The sequence below is a fragment of the Protomyctophum bolini genome, assembly GCF_963924005.1.
Source record: "Protomyctophum bolini genome assembly, chromosome: 13".
In the NCBI taxonomy this organism is placed as follows: domain Eukaryota; kingdom Metazoa; phylum Chordata; class Actinopteri; order Myctophiformes; family Myctophidae; genus Protomyctophum; species Protomyctophum bolini.
Genome location: NC_137874.1, coordinates 29,631,958 through 29,643,988, shown reverse-complemented (window position 1 = coordinate 29,643,988; position 12,031 = coordinate 29,631,958). Strand labels below are relative to the sequence as shown.

Here is a 12,031-nt window from a genome sequence, read left to right as displayed (position 1 = left end):
CACATGTCCTGCTCATCCAGAATTCTATCCTCAGAGATGCTATGAGTGATCTGGCTGTGCATTTCCTCAACAAAATGAAGAAAATTGTTGCAAAAAACAAACTGTTTATATTACTCCTAAACATTTTGCCAAACATCACACACACTCCTATCCTCCTGGTGGAGACCTGGCACTTTTTCTAGTTGATTCTCCAATGGTGTCACACATCAGAAATAGCAGATCTACAAGCTCACAACAGGCGGTGCAACATCATATGACAAAGTATAAATCAGGCTTTAAGGATATACCGCAACATTATTTCATTCTATGAGCCAATCAAGCCTCATGAACACACATTTGGTCGCCACTGATGGGCATAAACCTTGTATCTATATTTATTTATTTTGTTTGTGTTTTCATAAATGTAGCAGCAAATAGTCGACATACAAGCATACAGTGTGTCAAATGGTGACACGTTGTTAGCCTTTTTTATTTTATTATTACATTTTTGGAATAAAAGAAAAAGGAAATCACATGCCCAAAACAGGGATGCCAGGTTGAAAGTGGTCAATGCTCTCTGTGGAATTTATAAATATTTAACCAATGGAAGGTATTAACAAGACTAACTTGGTCTGAAAGACATTAATACTGGAATAGGCAATGAGCCACACTGTTCAACCATGCACAGTTACACACTTCTACACTGCAAGCTGATAATTAAACTGGCAGTGTAAAATTCAGCCTTTAACAACTTATACCCTATACTTAGTTGACCGAAGCCCCCCAAGGCTCTATACTAGGGGCCCTCCTGTTTTCGCGCTAGACTAAATTTATTTCCGAAAATAGGCAATCTACAAGGTTACGACGTGTCGTAACTCTGAGTATATTGGCAGTGTTTTGCATTGTAGCTTGCCACATTTTGTCCACCCATACAACTATTATTTTGTTGTTTTTCAAGTAATGCTGTGGTTAGTTAATTTACATATTGTGCTGAAACCAAACTATTGCATCAAGCACTGTACTTTAGAGGTTACTTCCGTCATGTACAATACATTCAAATCTTCATTCAAATTCATAAATATCAGAGACACTGCCGGTCTCTGAACATGATGGGTGGTTTCACTTCTTCAGATGAGCATACCCTTTGAACCCCACCCTACACTCCACTCGACCAGGGGTCGCATCCCACCCTGTCCCTTGCCCCGTGACCAACCCCAATAAACGTGTCTCTCTCACACGCATGCACGCACGCACAAACGCACGCACGCACACACACACACACGCACAAGCCTGTAATAAGATGATGAGCTGCTTGTGTGTAATGAATACAGAATACATCTTAACGTACTGTGTAGAAATGGGTTCATCTTTGCATGTATACTTCATGGATGGATGGTCAGTGTAGCGTGGCCTGTAGGGCTAGTGACCCAGATTTATGAAAGGGACCAGGTTACCCATTGAAAGCAGAGTTCCTGGGAATCCAGACATCCATCTTATGTGATAGACAGACTGCCTGAAGCTCTGTCTGTCTGTCTCTCTTTCTGTCTCTCTCTCTCTCTGTTACATTAGTGTGTGCGCGCACACACACACACACACACACACACACACACACACACACATTACATAATTTATATAGGTTTCTCTCGGGCGATGAATGACAGCATTCTCCGTTCGCAAAAGCATATCCAAATTTACAGTAAGTCCCTACTCACACAGGGTAGTGCAAACAGAAGCAAAGGATCTAAATAAATACTTCAAAATACCACCCAGACATAATTCTCTGCACCCTGTGGTAGGGCTTTTACTGTGCAACTGCCAGTGTAACTGTTGAGACTTAATCTCCTTTATTAGGGTGGAAATCTAAGTATGGGCGCTCAATGGGGGGTGGGGACCGGGACACAATACAAAGCGGTGGCGTGGCTCTGTGTCTTTATACTGATGTATGTACACGTCCCAGGTCTTTTGAATTGTCCCAGGGCTATTTCAGGAACCAGTGGAGAGATGCAGGTACTGTGTTACCACCCCAGGAGATCATTAAGAGGCTAGATTACACACACACACTTGCACTCAAACACCACACACTCACACGCATCAGCACACACACGCAATTATTAAAGTCATTTTCCCATAATGTAGCATACTGTTATCACTGTCACACGCACACGCACACACACACACACACACACACACACACACACACACACACACACACACACACACACAATACAATAGTGTCCTAATTGTATTCAAGCCATTCAAGAGGGTTTTAGTTGTCATTCACTCATACAGATACAATACAAGAAGCAAAATTATGTGGAAGTCTAGTACTGAATTCATAGCTAACAGGATTGTGTCAATGTACATTTTGTGAAGACCTTGTTGTGTGGCCCAAATATATTCATGAATGCAATATTCTACTTCTGTCTGTTAGAACATGTACTGTATGTATAGGCCTACATACTGTATGAATGATGCAACTTGAACATCACAATTCTGTGAAACAAAGAGGGAAAGTGGGAGCACAACCAGTCAATGCACTGACTAATCATGTGGCGTTATCAATCTCTGCCCTGAAATATTCTAAGAAAGAGTTCTCAGCCATACATTCAGAGCACTGCAGTACAAACAGGATACAAAGCTTAGCATTGCAGAAGTAAATACAGTAGACATTCTTGCTGTATTTATTTGCAATTGAAATTGATTTATACCACATACGTGGCCTATTACTACCGTGTGTGCTTGTGTGGTCGGGCATGTCTGTTGCTCTCTGGGGAACCAATGTTTTCAAATGTGGTTTATTAATAAGCTACATCCCAAACCACAGTTTGAGGTAATTCATGGATCCACAATCGCATAATTTGATAAGGGACCAGCACTGCATTGAACAGGTGGGCAGAACAGACTAGCTCTACAACAGAGTCAAATCTGTGTACTGTAGCATAATCCTCCCCATTTTATGGTGGAATCTTTTCACGGATGCCTATTTATATATTACATTCAAATATGCATTAAAGTCAGGCTGGCGGTTAATATCTTCAACTTTGCTGGTGCAACAAAAAAGTGAAAAATGACCTCAGACTCCCAAAATGACTTTATCAGACCCTAGCCAATATCAGGCTGGAATGACTTAAAAATCCTCAGGGACCCACAAAAGTCATCTCATTTTATGAAAATTCCATGCTAGCATCAAATGGTGTATCTATTTTCAGAGAAACTTCATGTAGCCTTCTGCTTCACATCTTTATTCAAAGTACTTCTTTATATGAGAATACAAAAAGAGGTCCAAGGCACTCTGCTAGGCAAGGACAAAAGCCTAGAGCGGCATCTCGGCAAAGAGCATTAAAAAGAAAGACCCTACTTCTTTATATGAACTTTGTTACTAAGACAAAAAGTGACATCATTGAATAATGGACTGTTCCACGAATTGCAGCTAGTTGAGATTCTCGGTGTCATGGAATACAACAGTGACATGGAGTAATAAATGCGAAACTAACTCCCACATAATGTGCTAGTTCTACTATGGCAGTTATTCAAAGTCCTACTGTACATGGAACAGGAGTTAAACCACCCACGCAGTCAACTGAAACCACGTCGAGGTTTACAAAGTGAGAGGGCATATCCCTACATGTCCAACCTGCTGTTGTCTACTCAACGTTTCCTTCTGTTGACTGAATACATATGAATGGAAAGAAAACAGCCTCGGATATGGACTTGTATCAGAGCCAAGAACGATGTGGTACCCCCCCTCTCCTCTCCTCCCCCCCCTGTGTCAGTGTACATTGGTATTGTCCTTTCTGTGTGTCATGATGAAATGGGGGGGTTGGGCTTCCCTATGACCTGAGGTCAAACTACAGTGACATGCCACGGCTTGCTACAGCCGCGGGTGAGCAAGCACATTGCTACGTTAAGGACTCCGAAAGACAGGCAGCAGCTGCCATATGCTATCCCCAACGTCAAAGTCTGGCCCCCAGGAAGCAGCGGCGTGACAAGTCTCTCATCTAGATGACGCACCGCCGTTCCAGAGCCAAAGCGTGGTACAGTATAATGTGCTCAACACACAGGGACTGTAGCCTTTTATTACTAATTGATTATCTGCATTAACAATGTGTTTAAGGAGTACCGTAGTGCACTGTACGTGTCCCAGCATCAAAGAGTCTCCCCAAATGAGGGTCATGTTGGCGTCAGTAGAATCGGACATTGTGTCAGTGCTGATAGTGCACAGTGGAGTGCTTGTCGAGGGAAGGGGGGTCATTGCATCGCGGTACAAAGTGAGAACCGTGAAAAGCGAGTAACAGCCAGGAGCAGCTGTCAGGGATCTTGAAAACAGCTGTATTCCGGGGAGCTCTGAGGTCCAGAGCCTCGTCTCGGAGTCTCATTTGGAGGATTTTTTTTCCTGGTGTGCTCAGAGAGTCACATTGTCTCGGACCCCTTGTGCACCACTGATACGCTGCTATACAGCCAGATGTGCTGGAACACGCTGCCCACATTTCAAGACCCATTCATGTGACAACCTGGCGGCAAGCTTTGACAAGACCAGGGGGCTAATTTGTCCCTCACTTCCGTACCACTGGTAACACATTCTCTCTCTCTCTCTCTCCTCCCAAGACACACTCACACATATTCACATGCGTACACGCACACGCACACACACACACACACACACACACACACACACACACACACACACACACACACACACACACACACACACACACACACACACACACACACACACACACACACACACACACACCAGACCTTACTACCAACACATGTCTTCACACCTTTAATCATTTTCTTTACCTTTAGTCGGGTCAAACTCTTTGTCCTTCTGTCCTTTTCTGCCAGCTCCCTTCCTTCTCCCTTTCCTTTCCCTCTTCCTGCCCTCGGACATCGCTGCCAGAAGAAAATAATAAATCCTCTCAGGGACGGAGAAAAAGAAAAAAGGACGCGCGCGCAAAAAAAAGGGTAGTCCTCTTGGGAATGTGTGGCAGGCAGGACACCAGACTCTGAGCCTGCTGGAGCGTTTCTGCTCCTATATAGACTCACACCAATCAACCACGCAAAGGAACCACCTACTCACAGTAGGGCAGAGACCGAGAGAGAGGGAGAGAGAGAGAGAGAGAGAGAGAGAGAGAGAGAGAGAGAGAGGGAGAAGGAGGGGGGGTGGGAGGGGAAGGAGGGGGGGGGAGAACAGTACGGAGCGAAAAAGGTAGAGAGACACGGCTAGGAGGGAAAAGAGAGAAAAAGGAGGGAGGGAGGGATGAGGGAGAGAGGGAGGGATGAGGGAGAGAGGGAGGGAGGGATGAGGGAGGGAGTGAGCGAGGAAGGCATTTCCCATTGCTCGAAGGCAATCAACTGTTCCCTGGCTGGATCTATCAGATAAGCTTCGGCTCTTCCAGGCCCCGCAGCCATGGCTGCATGAGCCCGTGACACAGACAAGGGGTCCCAGGGACCCCACACAACAAGTCAGGGTCGGCCCATGGAAGCTTTGCCCTGGTCCTGGGACTGTGGGTCTGTCAATCCTCACCCCCCCACATCCCCTCACCCCCAGTGTTGGTCTTCCCCCACTGGAGCATCTTCCATTTACAAATGACCCGTACCTAATATGGGGAGAGAGGCCTGTTAACATTGCCCCCCAAAACCCCTGTTATCCCCCCACCCCACCCCGGCCCTATGCTGACCCCACCCAGCTCATTCAGAGGGGAAGACCCACCCTTGCCAGGTTGACATGGGGGTCTTACATACTAAAAACACGCAGAGGTCCCAAAACACATCGCACATCTGGTTCAGATTTGCTGAGCACGAACGCGGAGCGCTGGGTCTGGGGATACGTGCATGAAAGCAGTGAAATGAAATGCCGATTGTCAAATCCTGGTCCGTGACAAAGATCGCTGCTTGAAAGAATTTGCACATAAAAAAACCTACTCTCTGCCCCTCTTTCTCACCTCTCTCTCTGTCTCTCTCTCTCTCTCTCTCTCTCTCTCTCTCTATCGGTCCCCCACCCAGTGATACAGACGAGTCCCAACACGCCTGTAGTTGTATCTCCTTCTCTCTCAGTCCTTGCAAGACTGTCGTCAACCGCGCGCGCACACACACACACACACACACACACACACACACACACACACACACACACACACACACACACACACACACACACACACACACACACACACACACACACACACACACACACACACACACACACATATCCCATTTCAAGATGACATAATATGTCATATGTCAAATATTATTTGCGCATAACATTCCACAAATTAACAAGGGTTAATCATGTTCGCTCACTGAGGTTTATTATTTATTATTCAAAATGTTGTCAAATTCGAGGAATAAAACAAATAATACACCAGTATACTACAACAGCATCTGGTCCAATCTGTTTATTTTATTTATTTATTGGGGCGTATCCCTGTAGACGTAGCTTACTGTAGACAAGTCAGACTCAATGGCTCCTATACTGACAGTGTTACTGTTAGTATATACCATAGTTCAGAAATCATTTCATGCTGTCAAAAGACAAGAACAAAAATTGAGTAAACAGTCTACGGTTAGGCTGAAATGGACCTGTAAGGGTGTTCATTTCAATTTTAATACTGAGGGTTTTTGTGTTTAGGAACAAGAAATCAGTGCTGTCGGCCAATGTAATTAATAACATTGGAACCATTAGAGCAATATTATTATTATATCGTCGTTTTGGACATACAAGGATTCCGCCCGACAGTGACGAGGATGCTGAATGAAACTCGTGTGTTTCTGTTTACAAAAGAAAAAAGGTAATTGTGTGGATGAGTCATGTGTGAGGCCGTCCTGTCCCGGGGGGCTTTCCTCTCTCTCTCTCTCTCTCTCTCTCTCTCTCTCTCTCTCTCTTGGGCCAGCAGCCCTCTGAGAATTCTTGCCTGCTTGGACTGGAAGAGGGCAGCAGCACACGAGGTCAAGTCTCAACAGGTCAGCCTGCTCCAAGAGCTATAAGCCTCTTCTGGAGGTCTGGAAGCAAGGGGAAACTTGGAGAGGCCAAACCAAGGCCATGAAGGTTCCACATGAAAATCAGGTCTGTCGTGTTGCCGTCTCTCTCTAGTTCAGACGTGATTATACTGTAATCCCCTTAACCATTTTACACCTGGCGGACCTATTTTGGGCATGTCAGTATAGGCGAAAACTTTTTCTTTCTTTCTTTTTCCACCCAAAAACACATATTTGTTTACTTTATCTTTCTTTTTTTCCAATAAAAATGCAAGAATTTTTACAATATTCAAAAATGTTCCAAAGTTGTGGAAAAAGCTGATCCACAAGCTTGCAGCTTGATTGGCCATTTCCACCACGTGACACCGATATGGCAAAGTATAGAATAGAATAGAATTATTTTTTGTCACTGTATATTTGGACGTGCAATGTTCCCTCTGCATTTGATTTACCCATCCTATAACTAGGAGCAATATTATAATATAGTGCTTGAGTGGTTAACCTCTGCATGAAGTGGAATTACATTTATTTTATTTTGCACATATATCATTTCATAAGTCTTGTTTTGAATATAAGGAGATCCAGCCTTTTCCTTTGCTTCTCTTTTGCCTTAAGGCGACACACACATCATCATTAAGTTAGTTTGATCATGCACATACATGATTAACTCCATCATCTTGTTAGGTTTCTTTATGTTCTCCCTCCATTTTTTTATAACAATGCCCCTAGCTGCAATTTTTTATGCAACTAAACTAAACTGCACTTTGTGCTCCCAATAGTCGTCTGTGGTGATCTAATCTGTCATCGGGGATAACAGAGCACTGAAGGGGCTCCATAGTGTGTCAGGAAGCCCCCCCCCCACCCCTCTTTCCCACCGCCACCCTCGACACGCTCTCCCACCTCTACTGTTCGGCAAGACTAGACTTGCTCCCATGCCTGTCTTCTCCTATCTGACACCTGTGTGTGTGTGTGTGTGTGTGTCTGTGTCTGTGTGTGTGTGTGTGTGTGTGTGTGTGTGTGTGTGTGTGTGTGTGTGTGTGTGTGTGTGTGTGTGTGTGTGTGTGTGTGTGTGTGTGTGTGTGCGCGCGCGCGCATAATATATGGATGTGTCATAAAGCTGTAGCCTACATTAGTCAAGTCATGCTAAATTACAAAGGACCACATGTCAATTAGAGGGGGATATGTGAGATGTCAGTTTTACGAGCTTAGTGCTTTTATTAGCTTTTGCTTATATGTGTCCTAAAACATGAATGCAAGAAGTGAGGTCGTTCATTCAAATATTTGTTCAACGTGACTAAGAGTGTAAAAGCCCTGCTAGCGCCCCCTAGGGGCCATAGTGCTCCTTACACCAGACGAAAGGAGCTTGAACTGACCATCCTTTGGAATGCTGCGCTCTCGCTAAAATAAACTGATGATATCTTTTTTGACAAATAGTGTAAACAGCTAAAGTTTTAAAGTGAAATAGGACAATGTGCCATAATTACAAAAGGAAAATGTGGCCTTCAAGTAAAGGCCAACGAGGACACCAAAATCAACAGGGTTCACTCTCTGGGGAGCATCACTGCACTCAGCAAGTTTCATGGCAATGCTCCCATTAGATGTTAAGATACCATGTGCAAGTGGAAATGTAGTCCTAAAGGGCTTTTCACATGGGGAGCAACACTACACCTGCATCAAAAAAAGAAAAAAAAAAGAAGAAAAAAGAAAATATCTGAGCACTCAAAAAAGGAATGGAGGAGAGGACATGAAATCAAAGTACTTTAATTAATGACCAGTGCGGTCGAAACCTGATGGCTTTTTAACCTTTGTAATGGACATTAAATTGTATACTTTGATTTTACGTCCCCTCCTCCATTGTCATTGTTTCCGTTGAGCACCATCAGTCTACGTTTGTAACTTTTCTTTATCTCCATTGAGCACCCCGTTGGTTTCTTTGTTTTTCACTTCACCTGCGTTGTTGCTTGGATCCGTGGTGTTACATGACACGTGTCTCGTACAAAAAAAATTCACACGGGCAGGTGTGATACGCCTGTGAGATTCTCCCCTTACCTAAACACTCACTTCCAAGTGTAAATTAATAGGTGCATCAGTCACTTCCCATGTGAATAGCCCTTAAGGCTGGTGTTAGACTCTAGATAGAGTAATGGCCATGGGGTTACAACACGGTTCAAGGCTCAACGTCATTGTCAACAATACCAATTACAAGTAAAAATGAGCAAAATGCCAATACATTAAATAGATGTGGGTGTTCATAAGTTTGATGGTGGCCAAAAATAATGTACTCCATAGTCTTTGTGTGAACCTCAGGATATCGGGACTGAGCTTGGACTCCTCATGCATAGAAGGAAGCATGAGGTCAGTCCGCTGCCCCCCCCAGGTTGGCAGAGGAAGTGTAGCACCCAGGATTACTGTCTAGTTAACCACTAAATATCCCCAGTTCGATTCCAGTGCCCAGCTGGAATCAAACCGGGAATATTCTCTCCCCCTTCTATCGTATCAATATAAAGTAAAAGCTGACGGAAAAAATCGATATTAAGAATAGCATAAATAGCATATCTACAATCCTACGCATCACAATATGTTCTGAACTTGCAGATCTGATTTTTGCCACACAACACTATTGTACTTAAGTATAGACTAGGGTTTAACCCCCCCCCCCCCCCCCTCACATTAAACAGTGTGGGTTCCAATTAACCCCATAGGCTCCAATGTCTCTTTTTTACTATACAGTACATTCCTTCATTCCTGAGATGTATCCTATTATGTCATATTGACCTTGATTTTGATTTTGACCTTGAACTGAGACCTTTTTGACCCAAGAGTTAATTATCTCTTAGGGGCAGTCGAGTTTCAAGATAATCCTCCCATCTGTTAGGAGCGATTACAATCCCCGGACACGCATGATTGCATGCGGGCTGAGTAACAAAGTGTTAACGCCGGCTGGGGGAGTTAAAATTGAGATACTGTGAATGAGCTCTTCATCTATAACTCCTGCTCTTCCTATAGTACCCACATTCATTTCATGCTGTACCACCCACCCAGTGGTGGAAAGTAACTAAGTACATCATTTACTCAAGTACTGTATAGTCAAGTACAATTTTGATGTCCATTTTTTAGTACTTTATATTTATTCTCCACTACATCTCTGAGGAAAATATTGTACTTTTTACTCCACTACAATTATTTAAGCTTTAGTTACTAGTTACTTAAGGCTGAGCACTTGAGAAATTAGAAAATAGCAGATCTACAAGCACACAATACGTTGCATTGCGGGGCATTGCATTTGCATTTCTTCGCAGTCGATGTTGAAGATCAGAAAAGACAGATGCAGTATGCAACGCACACACACACACGAGGGAGAAGATTACACATGTACTGCAAATTATAATATTTTATACATGCTCAAAAACATGCCAAACGCTCCAATTTACCATAAAGAAATACTCCACAAATATTGATTTAAGAAAAATACATTTGGCCACTGAAAATGTATTTTTTTTAGTATAATTTGAAACAATATAATATGCATGTAATACATTTTCTCTATGGTTGAAGTGGGAGTGTGTGAAGTTACTAACTTCATAGTAATATCCTGATTGGCAGTTCAGTGCATTGTGCAAATGGAAGCACATTGACGGGGCCACGTGGGTCCATTTCTACCCTCTCGCAGTTAAATGAATGCTCAGGATTTGACAGTGTAGTCATGTGATGGAAATGTAGGTAGAGACCACGAAACGGGCCCATTTCCAGTCTACATCTGTCTGAAATGAACTCCATTTATCACTCACGGAGGTGAACACACAAAATGTGCATCCAAGCCCCCCTCTACGACATGTTTCTTATTCTTTATTTCTTTCTTTTGTATCCTGGCCTATTACATACACTTACATTTACTCAAGTACTGCACTTAAGTAACATTTTGAGATATCTCAGAGGCAAAATTTTACTTTTTACTCACTTGTACTACACTGTACGTATAGTGTGGTGTTGCTACTTAAGTAAAAAAAGAAACAGCGTACTTCTTCCTCTGCCACTGGCCTATTAGGAAGCATCTGCTGTTTTTCAACAGCCACAGGCCTGTCCTTGGATCAGGGGGGAGGCGAACCGAGGGGCCGCCCGGCAGGCAGGCCGGCAGGCAACAGCAGCCAGGATCAGAGTGGGAGGAGCAGGACACCGACAGAGGGTTAGTAAAGAAAATGCAGCCAACCCTTCTGTAAGTCTCAACACGGGCCCTTTGTGTGTTTGGCTCATAAACGCTTCGCAGGACCCCCCACCAGCACCCCCCCCCCAAAACACGCGCACACACACACACACACACACACACACACACACACACACACACACACACCATCTCTGACAGCCTCCTAATCCCATGGTTCCCTCCTACAGCTGCAGCTCAACAGATCCGTGGAGAGAGATAGTTGTGCTGTGTAGGCCTACGAGTGACAGGAAACATACAGTGGTGTGTGGACGCACTGTGGTACAGGAAACACACAGTGGTGTGTGGACGCACTGTGGTACAGGAAACATACAGTGGTGTGTGGACGCACTGTGGTACAGGAAACATACAGTGGTGTGTGTGGACGCACTGTGGTACAGGGAACATACAGTGGTGTGTGGACGCACTGTGGTACAGGGAACATACAGTGGTGTGTGGACGCACTGTGGTACAGGAAACATACAGTGGTGTGTGGACGCACTGTGGTACAGGAAACATACAGTGGTGTGTGGACGCACTGTGGTACAGGAAACATACAGTGGTGTGTGGACGCACTGTGGTACAGGAAACATACAGTGGTGTGTGGACGCACTGTGGTACTCGACCCCAGTTCTGGAGTCAAAGTATAGATTCGCCTGATCTATATATTGCTCAACTATAAGTGAAAGTTGCTCTGCCAAATCAAGTATTCAAAATGACGTGCTTTTTTTTTTAAGTATTCAAAAGTGCAAATTACATGTTGCAATTGCTTTTTAATATTGCATTGCTGTATTGAAGTTTTGACATTTTCCCTTTCCTGAAAGTCATAAAGTATCCACAAAAAAAAGAACAAAAAAAAGGAAAAAGAATAAA

General features: G+C 43.9%; 1 protein-coding gene across 3 annotated transcripts in view; it reads right to left on the bottom strand.

Annotated features, from left to right (window-relative positions):
• Positions 1–12,031, bottom strand: part of nrg2a (neuregulin 2a) — a 132,405-nt gene that overhangs the window by 79,882 nt on the left and 40,492 nt on the right. Inside the window, exon 1 of one of the 3 annotated variants that reach the window (XM_080780848.1) lies at positions 4,783–4,999. The exons of the other annotated variants lie outside the window; for them this stretch is intronic. Coding sequence (XP_080636974.1) covers positions 4,783–4,873 — 91 coding nt within the window. The 5' untranslated portion in view covers positions 4,874–4,999. Of the gene's footprint in view, positions 1–4,782; positions 5,000–12,031 lie in introns of those variants that run through there. 3 annotated transcript variants of the gene reach the window in all.